Below are 17,076 nucleotides of genomic sequence, written 5' to 3' on the forward strand. Positions count from 1 at the left end.
CTATAATACCCACCCGCCCGCGACGAACGGGGTAACAAATGAGACACCCCTCTGCAGAAAAACGCAATGCCAGAGACAGAACTCTATTGGATTTTCATTTATATTTATTAATAATGATTAATACACATTCAAGGCATTAAGAAAAGGTTAAGAGTGGTTGTTATACATTAATATACATACATGTTATGTTGTTATGTTTCATGATTCATTTAATTGTTAAGACACTTACCATTTACCTGATATAAAAGAAATTCAGGGACAAACAGCTTCTGTTAAAATACTAGATACAGTGACAAACATAGAAAATGTTTTTTTTTACAAGCAAGTAAAAAAAATACAAAATGATTGCAATTTATATTTTTACATTCTCTGCAAATTCCTAACATTTTGCAGTGTTATGTAATGTTCAAATAAATGTGCTAATCATCAGTCACAAGAAATCTGCAGTTCTTTCAACCTTACAAGATATGAAGAATGACTTCATAGAAACTCAGAGTATTGAATCAGTATGTCAGTACTTCACAACTGACTGATGTTCACAGCTTGATGATGCATGATGCTTAGAGAAATGGTGCTTTTTTTGTAACTGTAATAATCTTTAATAAAAAAAAACACCCACGCAGGTGAGAACTACTTCCACTATTCAAAGTTTTTTGTTTAAAAGATGGCAGCTTTAATAATAATAACACTGTACAATGTACAATACATGAAAATGTATGGAGCCAAACATCAAGTATCCAAAGCACTTTGATAAATAAATAACACAGTTGTGCTCAAACAATGTACAACTTGTAGTACGAGATTGAGCAAACACTTAATAAATACAGGATTAAAAAACACTACAAGAACGGTTAGTCATTTAGCCGACTCGAACTGTCCGCTGCCCGAGCCCTCGGCGCTGGTCGCAGCACAGCAGGGAGCACACTGTTCAATCAGGGGCAGCAACTTTCCCTGCTGATGGAGCTGTTTGGTATCCGAGCCGCCCCCGATGCAGTTTCCGTTAATGAAGACTCTCGGGACCTGAACACACAGATCATGTCACAACATAAGCTCTTAAAAAGGGAAAGAGGCTAAGTGCAGAGTTCTGTCTTTTAAAAGTTCAAGCTTTATGAGGCACCTGACATCTTCAAGCAGCAGCCCTCTGGCTTCCACTACATCCTGCCACAACATTTCAGTTTCCTGAGGAGTTAAAGCATTTAAAACCTTCTTTGGAGGGTAGTTTTTGGAACCACTTTGTTCTAGTCAGTGACTCTCATCTCTCTTTACTATTAGCTAACAGAAGTGTACAAAATATGCAGCTAGGTTCTCAGTTTTCGCCTCACTTTTCACCGTTTAAGATAAATAAGCCAGTTCATGTTGCTAATTAATGTTAATTCCATGAGTAGCTTGATGGCAAGCCACAATTCAACTTGTTTCCTCGCTGGTTGAAGAACTACTTGCAAGCCAGTGACTGCAGTCAGCCAAAGATAATGTGTGAGGGAAGAACCTCCACTCTGTAACATCACAACTTCAACACATTGATACGTCTTCTTTCACGCGTCATGAATTTTAGGGGTCACATTTTCCCATTTAAACTCTTATTTATATCCTATGAATAATTTATGCCTCTAAATTTTTCAATAGTTGTGAATCTGGGCCTCCTTCATTTGGATTAAGTGGCTCATGAAAATCACCACCGATTTTAATGTGTCGGACACATATTAAATTAACATTCAGCAATAATCAACAATTCCTCTAAATCACCACTTATGACCCACTAAAAGTGCGTGGGGGTGTATTTATCTGCAAAGACCCTGCCTCCTCCTTTTATTTTCTTATTTTGCCATGTTCAGGATGTTTTTGGGTGTGTGGCCCCTGTGCCCAAAATTACAGCATGTTGATGTGAGGTTGAGAATTCATAAAAAGGTTGTTGATCACACCTAAAGCAGCATACATTAAAGAGGAAGCTACACACACTACAGACAAAGCGCCAAAAAAACGCAAATATACTGATGCCAAGCAAAAAGCATGTAAAGCTTGTTTAAAAAAAAAAAAGTATATCTTTGGCTTTCACTTTCGCTGGTGAGCACTGAAGGAGAGAATGAGGGTTAAGTGCGACACAGAGTTAGGCTGTTTTCCATTCAGCAGATCAGTGCAGGTGGTTAGCTTTATCTTGCTACAGCATCAGTTTTTCTGTTGAAACAGATGTTTAAGTTGCTACAAAAATAGCACAGAAAATTTATACTAACAGTGTAAGGAGGAAGGGTAACATATAAATTTACGTTTACATGTATTTGAATATCTAGTTTCCAATGCTTGTGTGTAATAGTTTTGCTTTCCTGTGTCTGTGGTTTTTTTGCCGGTGGATTTTGCAACACAGTTTGTGAAAAGTGTAACACAAGAAGTTATTTCATGAGTTTTAACTCATCATTTAATTTAATTACTTCAGTGTAAAATCATTGTTTAAAGAAATGCTATAACTGGCAATTGGTTTCATAAATAATATATGACACAACCAAAAATAAATCAGAAATAAAAGTTGAGTTTTGCATTTTTTGGCTTGTAAAACTCACAACTTCCACAGCTGACAAACAAAAGGAGGAAGAGCACAGTGAGTCAACTATAGAATACAATAAGCTAAAAATGTGTTACACTAGTGCAGATACATACTGATCATATGAAATAAAGTCAGTATTATTATTATTTTTTTAATCTAATTTTGATTGGAAAAATTTGCATTTTCCAACTTTAAAACCCTGTGAATGTCTTCATTGTACGTATGTTACAGACTTTAGGTGATGTGATCTTCTCTAAACATGGAATTGTACCTACATATTTTCATTCTTATATAAAAAAAATCAGATTGTCACTACTGTCAAAATATTTGCTATGATTTAAGAACATAGTGTGACAAAGATGTAGCCTGTTCTGCTCTTTATCTCAAATCAGATTCAGCTGTTTTAAATCAAGATAAAGTCCTTATTCTTAGCAGCAGCCCAAACGAAACACTCATCAAGTCAATCTAAATTTAACTTACATGCAGAGCTGCCAGAACAAACAAGCTGTCAAATATGACTGGTTTCTTCTTTCTTTCTTCTTTTTTAAATAGACACTGAAATAACAGCGTTACTTCAAATTCCGATCCCAAAATACATGAGGCCCTTACTGTTCTGGCACCGGTCATCTGAGCTAAGGCCTCTTGCAGTCTTCTCCCATCATTGTGCTCATCCAGCTCAATCACTTTGTAGGTTGCGCCAATTTCATTGAACACGTTCTTGGCCATTTTGCAATAAGGACAGGTGGTCTTGGAAAATATCACCACACAGTTCTGTGACACCACCTCCTGAAAGGTCAGGCAAAAATAAAATTTAATTAAATGTTAGTAGAACACAGAAATAGACCGCACATACCAGGTCTCAAGTTAGTTGCTGGGCAAAGGTGAAAGGACACTTAACTCTGAAGTTTCATTTAGTATTTCCATGGTTAATGTTTACTCAGTGAGTGAACCCTCACCCCTTTTCTTATCAGGCTTTTGACTCAAAAATGTACAGAGAATGTACGAAACAGGATGTAACATACTTGAACAAACTGATAAAAACAAAAGCCAAGAAACACAATTTACTATGATGATAAGGCGTGCTGGTGGAAACACCAGGAAATCATTTTTTTTTGAGAAATTTAACTTATGGCTTTTCATGTAAAACTTAATCAAACACAGACAATTCAAACTAGGAAGATCCACAGGGCACTAATTTTAGTTTGATAACATGATGCAAGTGACAGATCTACTAACCTGAACATACTGTGCACAAGATGTGCTGGACAGGGATGTAGAAGATGTAAAATTTCCCATTCTGAAAAAAAAGACAAATCGCAATATTGGAGCTTGCATTTTGGTGTGCGGTTGTAACTTACATTTCAATCTCCTGGAATCTAATCAACACACACTACAAGGATTATCACAGAATAGAGCCAGGTCCATGCAATAACCTTAGAAACGTGAATAAATCCCTGGATGAGGCGAACTGAAGATGAATAATCAGCATGAAAATATCTAACATGAAGATAAATGCTGGTCTGTAAATGCCCATTGTAATAGTAGCAGCTATTAATTTCACCACGTCTTAGATACCGATGTTCTACTCCTTATAACGCCTGGTCTACAACTGCAGTAAGCTTTATGTGCTTGGTAATCCAGGATTACAAGTACACATGCTTGTAATTGGCTCAGATTTGGTGTGTGCATGCGGCATGCCAAACTCCATTTAAAATCTAGCAAAGTCAAGGCGGCATGCCTGTGTGAAAACGAAAAACACTTCATCAATCATGGCTGTGAAACGTTAATGAAACGTGAACATCTTACTGTAAATTCGGTGTACATTTGCTGCGTCTCGCAGTAGTTGTGTGCGTTTAATCTGTATGTTTGCAATTATTTTACTACCGTCCCCCGCGGGGCATCAAGTTAGCTAGCTTTGACAACAAGAGGCATTCATATAATAAAGATTGATTTATGGTTAAAATATGGATTGCTGGTGGATCACATGCATGCCGAATTTGCCAGAGGTATCTACTGTATCATAAACGTCACATGATAGCTGTCTTTGACGCTGTTAAACGGATTAAATGTAGAATGTTGTTATTATGAAACATATCTGTTCAGCAACGTAACATTACATCAAGCATGCGGCATTGAATGGACTAGCTAAGATATTTAGCCTTTTCCACAGAAAATGATGTCCCGCGGTGTTGTACTGTTTAAATGTTAACGTTAACGTTGTCCATTTGTATATAATGCTCTGTTGTTGGTTTATTAAACTAGCTAAGCTATTAGCCATTATCTTTTAGTCAAGCTAGCGAGAATGACCTTCGGCAGCCGGTCCATGCCACCCTGGGGAGACATCCTGCTCGAGCAAACATGGAGAAAAAACAAAATATTGCCAAAAAATAATCGAACTGTTGGCCTGGATGAAACATGCGGTTAGTGAACAAACTGCGCTGAAACCACACACCACCCCTGGCTGATACTGAGCACTTGCTTTTGCCTCTTATTTGGATTGTTTATGCCTGAAAGCCTACCTTACGTGAACACCGGAAGTAGTTTCTGACGCAAGCCGGGTTTTGAAGGTTTAGGCGTAACGCCAGTAAACAACACGAATGTGGAGGAGGAGCTTCAAACGTGATACATCCATGTGGCCTTATTACAGTGTGTGCATGCACCACACAGTTTGGAGTGCATGCTAACAGTGTTATATCGACACCAGCTATCTCATCAAACCCTATGTATTTACTGTGGTAGTTTTATGATATCTTTGTAGTTTTTCTTTTGTGTCTCTGTCATTGTTTAGCCCATTTTTGTGGTTATGTTGTGTTTCTTTTCATTTCTGTGCTTGATTTGTGTGGCTTTGTAATCATTTTGTGTGTCTTTATGGTTGTTTTGTGTCTCTTTTGTGGTCATTAGGGTCTCTTTTAGATAATATTGTGTTATTGAGGTAATTTTGTGATTTTCTGACATAATTTTGTGTGCTTTTAGTAATCCTATGTCTCTTTTTTGTCATTTTGTTTCTCCATCTGGTTGTTCTTTGTCCTTCTGCAGTCATTTGGGTCTCACTGAGTTAACTGAATCTCTCATAAAGGTAATTTTGTATTGGGGCGCTCATGGCTCAGTGGATAGAGCAACGCCCCATGTATAGGGGCTGTGTCCTCATTGCAGTGACTGCAGGTTCAATTCTGGCCTTGGTCCTTTGCTGCATGTTGCCCCCTCTCTCTCTCCCCCTTTCTTGCTTAGTCTTTCCTTTCAATTAAAGGCATAAAAAGCCCAAAAAATAGTCTTTAAAAAAAATAGTAATTTTGTGTCTATGTGAGGTATTGTTATTTCATTTTGCCCGTTTCATGTTGCTTTGTAGTAATTTTTCATGTCTTCTGGGGGGGTTACTGAAACTTTGGGCCCCAAAACTCTGGGCCCCGAAGCTTTGGTCCCTGGGCCTGTGCCCTGAAGGCCCACTCAGTAATCCATCCATGAATGTCACCCCAAGTAAAACATCACTTGTTGCGGAGGTCAAAGTGACCAGTGGGATTCCAGCAGAGAGTAGAGATTTAATTCTTCAGTCATCACACGCACTTTGCACAGCCCAGCCATCAAAACTACTGCAGATGCAGATAATTTCTTCCTTTATCCTCAAAGGTTTTCGTCTCCCCTCCCTCTTCAAATGCAGGAGGAAATGCATTAGTTCAGTGTTAACTGTTTCCCATTTACCATGTTAGCCAGAGACAGGCTCACAGGCGAGGGAATCAATCGCTAATCTAAAGATATCTGATGAGGCAGCACAAAAGTGCTCCACTTCAAATACCTTTTTTTTTTCTCCAAAGCCAAGCGAGAATTGCATGATTTCAGGATGGATTCACACACCATCAAAGAGATGTGCCGTTTTGCCCCGGAGTGGATAATACCCAACACAAATCCTGAAATGTTATGAAAGGCGGTGGAGAATTGTGTGAGGGTTCAAATACCTGCCCACAGCAATGATACATTTGATAAAAAAGACAAGGAGGATTGGTCCAGCTGATACAAGAGAGTGTGTTTGTGTGTGTTTAGATTACACTTCCTCTCATGCAACATGTTCGACTCCTCTCTGCTCAGTACATCAAACCAACACAGCCTGTACTGGGGTTAGCCCTTCACCAAACGTTGGTCGAGAGGTGAGGGAAAACACATTCCCACTGGCTGGCCAAGAGGTTGCCATGGCAATGGACAGCACCCCTCACTGACTGACGTAGGCTATAACCTCTAAATAGAGAGGTGTCACATCATTAATTCTGTGTTCCCACATAGAGAAAGAGACAAATCCTCTATTAATTAAGCATTGTTGAGGGCATATTTAGCTCATTGTGCTTTAAGCAGTTAGTGTTTTTATCCTAATACAAACCTTGGGCACCAATACGTAACAGTATTCTCTGGCTAAATAATATGATAACGAGCTAGATAACTCTTAAAAGAAAGGACAAGAATTTTTTCAAAAAGCACATTTCATGTACCATTTCAAGCACAGTCAGGAAAATGTGCACGCCCTCCCTCATGTAAAATAGGTTGGTAATGAGGCATGGGAAAACATTTCAAGCTGCAATGAAATTCTGACATGTGGAACTGATATTTGTTGACAAATTGTTGGTGGACATATTCGCACTACTGGGTACCATAGAGCCATCTAATTTCTGATGCCGCTATAACGTCTATACTGTCTCTTGATATAGATGCATGCACCCACGTATTTAATAAAAACACATTTAATATGCTTACTACATGCTAAACGGTATCATATGATGTTGGTTAGACAACACAATTTGCCATTATAGACAGTCATGCATTAGCAATAGATTAAAAGATCAGGTCAGGACTATCACATCATTCAGAAAATGGACTGGGTGTCGTTTGCAGTGGATAATTTGTCTTTAGAAAAGACTGAGCAGCCATTAGTGTGATCTATATCACACATCTCATTGGCATCAGGCCTCTAATGCTTCACTTTGACAAATTAGAGCCAGCATGGGGTGAGTTGTTGACATCGCTTCTTCTGGCTCAACATTTGTTTGGAATGCAAATCGGAACGTGTTCATGATGGACTAAATTTATTTATGTCGCTTTTATCCTGGTGCGTGGACTGGAAACCTGTCCATCACAGTGATGGTAAAAACAGACTATCACAGTCACCCATATCAGCAATTCATGCATGAAATCCTCCTGATATTTATCTTTGGATCAGTGGAAGAAAGACACACAGACAGCAGGTACATGTTGTCCACAGGGAGGTTCAGAGTAAAGACTGGGTTCAGGTTATGCTCATCATAACTTCCTAGCTGGTCACCAGTGTTGTTAGATGTTAATATTTGATTAAATTTAGGATGTGAAGTTTGAAATTGATGAACAGATATTTTGTTTATGTATTTTTTACATCATTGAAGTTTTGTCTTTAAGTAACCAAAATTAGGTGCCTTCCATACATTATATGCCAACAGCATCTTAATGTAGAATCACAACTTCGCATGAAGAACCCAACGTCTGCAAAACATCATAATGTTAACATCCACACAATGTGAAATTCTAACATTGTTAGAAATTTAAAATATTGTAAACCTTATTTTCATTCCAACCAAAATTTAACCCCAGGCCAAATCCTTCTTATGTTCTATATATTGCTTTTTGCAGCTGTTCTCAATCAAAAATTGTGAAATAATGCTGCTGTGTCAATGCTTTTGGCATAAATGCGAGACGGCAAAAGGCATCTTTCACGTGCGCATGGAATGCCGCCAGATGGCATAAGGTAAGAATACGCCATTTGTGGTGGTATGTTATGCCAGCGGACATCTAGACGACACCTGCTGTGTCGGAACGATACGCACATCGGCAGCGTCACTTGAGAAAGCAGGCTGGGCAGAACCTGTGGCATGTGAAGGAAACACAATGTAATATAAAGCAGGTTTGGGGGGGGGTTCCAGTAAACCCAGGCTTTGATGCAGGAGTCTGGCTGTCGTTTCCCTTTGAATGTGATGATTGGTTTGGATCTGATTTCATGTATTTGTTTGCTTTTCAAACTTCTAAAATCAATCCGGATAAATTCTGGGTATGCAAATAACAAAACAAGATTGGGCTAGCAGTTTGAACGAGGCCATAGTGTTGCTACACTGGGGTGTTCACATGAATAGTAACAGAAATGGTTGTGTAAAGAATGAGAAAAGAGAGCGAGACAGAAGTTCAGACCTCCTTTCGCAGCTGGCTAATCACTGTGTGAAGTGGGTGTGAATGTCGGTTTGCTAGTTTCAGAAAGTTACAGCCCCTAAATCTGATATCAGAAAGGACCATCTGACGAGCACCTCTGAAGAAGCACACTGGCAGCTTTAGGGAATATGCAAGTGCCTTTTTATGTGTAAGAAGTGAGAGTGATGAGTCAGGTTTTCCCTCGCTGTCTGACACAGCCTGCTCCTCCTCTTCATCCCTGTGAAGGAAAAGAAAAATTAAATTTTGTGAAATGGTGATAAATCACAGGTCAACTGATCAAATCTTAGTGACACATGTTCTGGTCAATTATGAACAAGGAAGAGTTTCACTAGCATTTGACCTCTTTGATTGACTGCCAATTAGGATGGACTTTTTGGAAGTGTTATGATGCTAGTGTAACACATTTGTATTATAATAAGTAAGCCTTTTCTAACTGTATGCAAGGTTTCAAGCATTTTGATTCAAAAATAAAAGAAAGTTCGTTCTGGTCTATTTTTGCAAGTTTTGAAAATGTAGTGAAGAAAACTAGCCCTTTTTTGTTATATTTCTAACAGATTTCTTAAAATGATATTTTCTGCACAGTTAGCAGTTTCTTTCGACCGAGGAGGCCTCATACTAAAGAAAAAAAACTCAATTGTAGTCTCCATTGATCAAAGCATAGCTCTTGGCCATAGCTTGATTGAGTGCTGTAGAGTTTCTGCTTAACAGGCAATTGGCAAAGTGCATAATAACTCATTTTTAGTCAGTTCATCAATAAGGTAACACTAAAATCTATAGCACTTATCATGCGGGTAAGTAAAGTGTGTGTCACTGTGATTTTTCACTCCATGTGAGTTTCAGTCAGTAGCTGAGCTGCAGCCAGACTCAACATTTTTTTATGTGTTGAGAAAACTGTCAGTCAGGGCTGGCTGTAGACACCAAAGCCAGGACTGATTCCAAATCTGCTTAAGACCAAGTCCAAGGGGGGTCAGGACTGAGCCAACACCATGGGCAGAGAAAATAAAGACCTTCTTACTGTTCTGTGGGGTTTTTCCTAATGTAAAAATACGATTCAGCACTGCCTTAATCAACCACAACATTGAAACCACTGAATCCTGAAGTGAATAACATTGATCTTCTTGTTTCAGAGGGATGCCCTGGTACCCCAGCCAGCAACCCACATTACTCAACTGATCCGCTGCCAACTTCCTGGTGCCAGACAGCACACGACTCCACTGGAGGTCCTGGGTCCATGCCTCAAAAGGTAGGAGTCAAGTCTGATCCAAGAAGAAAAGAGACAAGACACCGGGACGTGCATAAATATTACATCTTTTGGATTTTTCCATCAGGCAGCCAAGAAGGTCAGGAACGGTCTCAGTATTTTTTAAGTTTTGTTACAATCTGTTCATCCAATGGCAATAAAAATCAATTAGAAGAAGAGGCGGAGGGTATAAGGTTGATTTATTTGTCATTTTTTAAACAAAGTTTAAAAAAACAAATTACATGTAGGCTAATACATGTAAAAAGTTACAGCCTAGTATTATGTGTAGAGGTTCTTACAAGGCAAAAACTAAACCTCTTCAAACTACCTTAATTTGAAAAACCTTTGAATAACAAAGTAAGTTTTAGGTGTACATGACTTTCTCTTCCATAGAGTGCCCCAATAATAACTCATAATACCAGGAAATGAGTTTTATTTTAGCACTACCGTTTCCCTCGTCTCAAAGTCACTGGATTTTTTTAAAACTGTTTTTTTGTGGGAAGCCATAAATAAGCTCTGTGGTTAACACTAACTTGATGTAGCCGGAACTGACCTGCTTCCCTGCTACTATATGGCACTGTGCCAGCTCTCCTGGCACACTGGTTACTGGGTGGCACCGTGCACACTCATACAGGTAGGGCCATACCTCATTCTGGTGTCATGACATTTCAGCTTGCTAATTGAACATTATTTTTGTCAAATAAAAGTCTTCTTTTAAACTGAAAAAATAAAAACAAATGTACCTTGCCCCATGGTTAAGATGAACCTGTATGACCTTGTTGATTCAAAATTTGTCTTTAGAATATCCCGCAGGTGAAATTCCCTCAGGTGGTGTTGTCGCAGCCCTTCTGATCCCCCACCCATCCCACATTCAGAGACTTCTACAACATGAAATACACCAGTAAATACCCCACTGTGAACTTTGAAGCTTTTATGTGTGTTGGGGCTAAATGATACAACAGAACATCATCACACCGGGGTGTCTGGTGGATGAGTGGATAAAGCAGGCGCCCGCTGCTGCATGTCATCCCCTCTCTCTCTCCCCCTTTCACACTATTGATCTGTCCTATTCAATAAAGGCAAGAATTCCCCAAAATAATCTAAAAATAAAAAAAAGAACATCATCACGCCTAACTGCGCTGAACACAGCTTTATAGCCTTGTAGCGGTGGCGACATTCAATCATGTAACCATTGTGTAGTTCATTCATAGTCTAACATAAGTTTTCTACTTCTGGCGATTGCATTAAAGCTACAAAAATCCTTGATGTGCATTTGTGAGGATTACATTGCTAAACAACATATCATAAACGTTTCTTTGAGCTTATGTTCCGCAATAATCCGAAATCCAAAGGACAAATCCCATGGGTTTTTTAACATCAGCCTACAGAAAAAACATTATCCCTTGGGCACTCTTTCAATGCATGCAGCCAGAGATGGAATATAATTAATTAAATTTACTCAAGTAGTTCTGCGGCGCCATTACTGCAAGCAATGGCCACATCAAAAAAATCGTATATCTGACATAACTTTGAGCATTGACTCAACTTTGAACAATGACTCAGACTGAAGTTATGGACGAATAAAGTGTATGACAACAGACGGACGTTAGAAAATGGTCTGGGGACAAGTATAGCCCTCCAGTCAGCCATAGATGCAGACTCCTTTGTTCAGATGTCAGTGAGCACACGGGGTCTGCCTGATAAATGAGATAATACTCCCAGATTTCTGTTTGATTTATTTGGTGTCTGGGAGCTTAATTTCACATCAAAGAGCTTTAAAAAAAATCAGTGCATGGCATGTGACAGTCAGTTTTGATGGATCAGGCCCAGCTCTGCTGTTGCACGATGCATTTTTTTCTGGATCTGCACTCTATTGTTGACTGTTCATCCACCCACTGACCCTCAAAGGCAAAGTGGCCTCCCCAGTGCAAAACAACAGATACTATGGCAGCAATATTTTTCTCAGACAGAACAATTTATAGGACCATCACTATTAATCATTGCCATGGAGAGGAAGATTGCCTAACTCATCCGGAGCCCCCATAGAAATGTAATTCTCCCACTGCCGACAGTGCTTATAGGGTGAGCTGCAGATGCATTTTGCCCACGCTCAGGCTCAGCCCTACACTGGCATGGCAATAAGCTGTGTTGATTTAATATCCGTTTGCCGCATGCATTTTTTTTGGACATGTAATCAGTCCAAAAGGTTCCGCAGAAGGCTGTCATGAATCTTGCCGGCTGTACTGTTATCTCCCCAAACCCCCACCCCCCAACCTTCTTCCTTCAGTGGACAATCACTGGCTCACCAGCAGGACATGGCAGATCCAGCAGCCATTCCTGATTACACTCATGACTCAGGTTGCCGATTGGCTGTCAGGGTGCAATCACGCATACACATTTGTTTTCTTTCTTTTTGTTTGTTTTGTGTGTGTGTGTGTGTGTGTGTGTGTGTGTGTGTGTGTGTGTTTCATGCACAGAAAGTGAGAAAAATACAGAATGTTTTCTTTCCAAAGAGAAAAGTATTGAGAAGCAGGACAATCTATTGAATAAAGGAAGTAGTTCCTTAACCCCTTGAAATATAAATTGATATCAGTTGTATTTATTATTATTATTATTACTTTATTTTACCCTTTGAAAACTGAGCAAATTGATTTTATATCTTCCTAAAATATGGGGGGGGGGCTAAGACTAACTGGGCAGGAAATGACAAATTGCAAGCAATTAGTAAAAGATGACAAGAAAATTACCTATGAAGTAGATGTTTTTTTTAATTATTATTTTTATTCTCTAAAGAGGATTATTAGAAAATAGTTCTGAGAAGAGAAAAATGTACAGAAAACTAAATTTATTATTAATATTAATTAGTTAAACAAAATACATAATACTTAAAGTAAAATATATTTTTCAAGTTTCTTTTTTTTATATTATTTTCGTGTTTGTTTTTGTCTTTTACTTTTTGTTGCTTATTTTCAGGTAATTTTCTAGTAACTTGCTCATTTTTGGGTCATGTTTTGTTAAGGTTGTCATCTCCTGCTCCCCATGTTTTTGAAAGAAACTTCAAAAGCATGGCTCAAGTTTTTAAAGGTTTAAACTAAATAAATATGTTGGGGTCCTATATGGATTGGAAATAATTCTGGCTAGCACAGTGGCTACAATAGAAATAAACCTGCTAATGTTTTGAACATCCATCACCATGCTTCTTGGAATGTCATCGCATGAGGAGAAGTCGCATAACATTGCAAGAAGAGTCACATTACATCAATCAATGGAAACACAATCATCTCGCAATTGTGTTTTATCAACATTTCGAAAATACTGCTTAAGTTTTGTGCATATCTTTAATGGAAACCTGCCTTCTGTCTCCTGACCAGTGTGTCTCAAGACTTAACAGTCTGTAGAGAGAGCTTATAGGCTGTACAATGCTGAATAGGATGAATTTAAGTTAGCCTATTAATTGCTTATAGTAGTAGTTTACCATTATGTGATAATACCTGCAAGAACGCTGTGAGATCAGGACCACAGATAGCTCCTGTGAAAACCTTGCAATAACCTCATTCCACGATAAAGGCTCTGCATACCCACACAGGTGTTTTCACTCAGTTCATCTGAGTAGACTCCTGCTCAGGTTGACATTGGGTGGAGATACACTGGGAATTACAAGAGAGGAGTCTGTACGCACCTACGCGGTCCTGAGAAGAGATCCAGTCTGGCACAGTCGGTGAAAACACCTGTGTGGGTGGACGAAAGGTGTGTAGAGGCTTTAGTGGTTACTCACTGTTTGTTCACCCATTCTCACAAGATGATTTATTCCCTGAACCCTTTTTAATAAGCCAAACATAACACCTGCTGCTTCTTTTGAACTTATTTTAAGGCTATGTCATAACTGACATTTTATGAAAAATCTGCGAGATTTATCAGATTAATACAGCCCAATGGCCAGGGAAAAAATGGCATAGCATGTTTCTGCAGACACTAATGTGTTACATTTGCATGTTATTAAGTAGGGGAGAGAAGTTTCAGCAATGCTGTGAGTAAATGTTTATGTATGTATATTCAGTTTAGGCACAAAAATCCTGTTTAAGCTTAAAATATGTGGTTTTCAAAGCGCATTCCCTGCTGGAAAAGTAGGGGTATCTCATACAAAACAACAATTTTTTGTTCTACTGTCCTAGCAGGAAAAGCAGCGATGTCCCAGATAAAAAAGAATTGCTTTCATAGCACCATCACTATTAGAAAAACAACCGCTAGTCACTACAAAACAACCCTGTTTGGTGTCAAAAAAAAAAAAAGCAAAGCCGCTGGGAACATAACAATGACTCATCAAATTACAACCAGTTTTATTGTGTCGTTGTTTGCTGGTCTCGAACAGTGGTCTGCAACTTGGCAGGAATCTTGCTGACGTGACACGCCATCCATCGCCTCAATCCTTACTTATTAATTAGCTCATGTGCTACATGACTTTGGAAAACTTTTGCCTAAACATACAAAACAATATTTTCTTTTGGTGATTGGAATGATTGGTAAGAAACTTAAAGGAGCTGTATATGACATCCAGAACATTTTTGTGATTCAGAGCCTGAGTCAGGATTGTTTGTACACAGCTTGCAATCTGAACAAGCAGCCAGCAGCTAATAGTGCTAACACCATGAACAACACTAACATCTTCAACGGTGCTAACAGAAGTATCAGTGTTAAATATACTGATACTTTTATACATAAACTACGGAAGCCCTAAGCGGACGTGTTTTTTTTTTTTTTTTTACAAGCCGTTTTCTCGATATAACGAGATATTATCTCATTATAACAAGATATTATCTCATTATCTCGAGAAAACGGAGTTTGTTTTCCTGAGATATTATCTCGTTATCTCGAGAAAACAAACTTTGTTTTCCTGAGATATTAAGTCGTTATCTCGAGAAAACAAACTTTGTTTTTTTTTTTTGTTTGTTTGTTTTTTAACTTTATTGAATGAACGTCAGAAGAAGAAGTGGCGGGTGGATGATGTGACAGCAGGTGCCGTGTGGTGTTCAGCGCGGACAAATGCGCAAGGTAAGATGATTATTACAGGAACACATCACCCAAATTCATCAGTAATCATAACTAGATTATTATACTGTTGCTCCGGTGCTTTTTGGTACGTGCAGGGGCAAGAACCTGCACGCATTTGTCCGTGCTGAACACCGCACGCCACCTGCTGTCACATCATCCACCCACCACTTCTTCTTCTGACATTCATTCAAATTAAAAAAACAAACCAAAAAACAAAGTTCGTTTTCTCGAGATAACGACTTAATATCTCGGGAAAATAAAGTTCGTTTTCTCAAGATAACGAGATAATATCTCAGGAAAACAAACTCCGTTTTCTCGAGATAACGAGATAATATCTTGTTATAACGAGATAATATCTCGTTATATCGAGAAAACGGCTTGAAAAAAAAAAAAAAAACACGTCCGCTTAGGGCTTCCGTAATAAACTAAAAGCCTAACTTTTTACTCTGGCTTTTATGAAGTCTTTCTATCACAATTTTATGGTTTAAACTTTTTCTATTTTTTAAGAACTATTTTTGCTTATTTCCTATGTTCTTGTTTTTGTTTCTTCAATTAAACTGTGAGGCACTTTGAATTGCATTCAATTTGTTTGAAAAGTGCTATATAAATAAAATTTGACTGACTAGTTGACTGGTGGGGAGAACTACACTTCTGTGATAACACGTAACGCCACCATTTATTAAGGCGGCGTTATTGGCAGAAACCAGTGTATGAATGCAGTGCAGAGCAGGGATGATTAGCTAACCAGTGGGATACAAACACAGAAACAGACACGCACCAAAATGTATGCATAGCCATAAAGTCTCCCATAACAACCCACTAAGAGAAACAACAACAAAAAAAAACCACAGCGGGAGCTTGATTTCATTCTCATCAGGCTATATGGGAGTCTTTTTTTCAGCTCTACTTAAAGCACACATAGTAATAACCTCAAAACTAGGTGACTTGACCCCACTTAGCTACATCAGCACACTGCTTCTTTCTGAACAGTATATGTGTGTGTTGTTGGGGTGGAGTGTGTCATTATGTGTATCCTCTTGAAGGGATGCAGTGGACTCTCAGCGACCCTTGGTGACCTTTGTGGTACTTGAATAAGACATGAAAACCACGTTTTGAGGCAGCACGTTTCTGGCAAACCGTTTTTCCTTATTTATGAGAAACAATTTCTGCAGCTGGGCACAGGCTGTCTATTTTTTCAATTATACATTATGAGAAAGTCTGAGCCCTCCACATCTTCTTCTTTTTTTTAACAATTAAAGACCAGATGTCAGGACAGGGCTACAAAAATAACATGGACAACTTGTCCAAGATAGCAGTAAAAAGTTTAATCAAGACAAAAAAGATTTGTTATGTTACAGAGATCCACCAAGTTGTCATCTAGACGAAAGATTACACGGAAGAAAAATCAGAAACTTACCTCCATAAATCTATTTGTGGGGTTTAAACGAATCCTGCACTCCTCTCCTCCTCGTGTGTCATCTTTGGTTTTTTAAAATGTCTCTGTTGAAAGATTGGACATGGCTCGTGTCAGCTGAGACGGGGCCACGCTATTGACGGTGACATTTGTTTTAGGGAAGGTTACGACAATGTGTCAAGTAAGTATTCTCCTGACTGCTGTCAACACGAATTGCTTGTTTTTGTTGTTGTCATCGTCGAGGGGACGGGCTGAGAGAGCGCTGTTGACACAAATTGGATTCGTGGCATGTCAGGTTAGTGTTTAGAAGTCTAAAAAGGACAGGTCCCCATTCTTTTGGCTGAGTGTGTATGAAAGAAAGAAGGTGGTGGTGGAAGGGTCGGTGTGTGTGGGGGGTTTCTCTCCTTGTTATTCAGGATGGACGCCGGCCAGTGTGTGTTTCTGTGATAGGAGAGGCGGACACCAGTTGTTTCAGTGGCTCGAGGTGTCAGAAGAGATTTCACAGCTCCTTGAGCACAGTAATCCTGGAGCTCTTGATACAAGATGGCAAATAAAACGGCCCCCTGGACGATGCTGAAACACTTACTGAACCCTACTTCCACTGATCTGTATCTCTCCACAAGT

At 39.0% G+C, this 17,076-nt stretch overlaps 1 protein-coding gene across 3 annotated transcripts; it reads right to left on the reverse strand.

The window, feature by feature from the left end:
• Window positions 1–82: 82 nt before the first annotated feature.
• On the reverse strand, window positions 83–5,148 carry glrx2 (glutaredoxin 2). 3 transcript variants are annotated; one of them, XM_042481543.2, is made up of 4 exons: window positions 5,056–5,148; window positions 3,773–3,833; window positions 3,146–3,322; window positions 83–1,020 (listed from the first exon to the last, which is right to left on the reverse strand). In XM_042481543.2, exons 2-4 carry the CDS (start codon window positions 3,830–3,832, stop codon window positions 856–858), a joined length of 402 nt encoding a protein of 133 aa, XP_042337477.1. In that variant the 5' UTR covers window position 3,833; window positions 5,056–5,148; the 3' UTR covers window positions 83–855. The 3 variants fall into 3 exon arrangements, with proteins under 3 accessions (XP_042337477.1, XP_042337463.2, XP_042337471.1); XM_042481529.2 differs by lacking the exon at window positions 5,056–5,148 and adding an exon at window positions 4,844–5,049; XM_042481537.2 differs by lacking the exon at window positions 5,056–5,148 and adding an exon at window positions 3,970–4,795.
• Between the last annotated feature and the right edge of the window lie 11,928 nt (window positions 5,149–17,076).

The sequence above is a fragment of the Plectropomus leopardus genome, chromosome 5 (assembly GCF_026936395.1).
Source record: "Plectropomus leopardus strain MGB_pleo_1.0 chromosome 5, ASM2693639v1, whole genome shotgun sequence".
Taxonomy (NCBI): Eukaryota; Metazoa; Chordata; class Actinopteri; order Perciformes; family Serranidae; genus Plectropomus; species Plectropomus leopardus.

Coding starts and splice junctions, on each gene's coding strand:
- glrx2 (XM_042481529.2), bottom strand. CDS start 4,953: ATGTTTCATCCAGGCCAACAGTTCGATTATTTTTTGGCAATATTTTGT. Junction 3,323..3,772: donor CTTGTGCACAGTATGTTCAG/GTTAGTAGATCT, acceptor CTGACCTTTCAG/GAGGTGGTGTCACAGAACTG. Junction 1,021..3,145: donor AGATGACCGGTGCCAGAACA/GTAAGGGCCTCA, acceptor CTGTGTGTTCAG/GTCCCGAGAGTCTTCATTAA.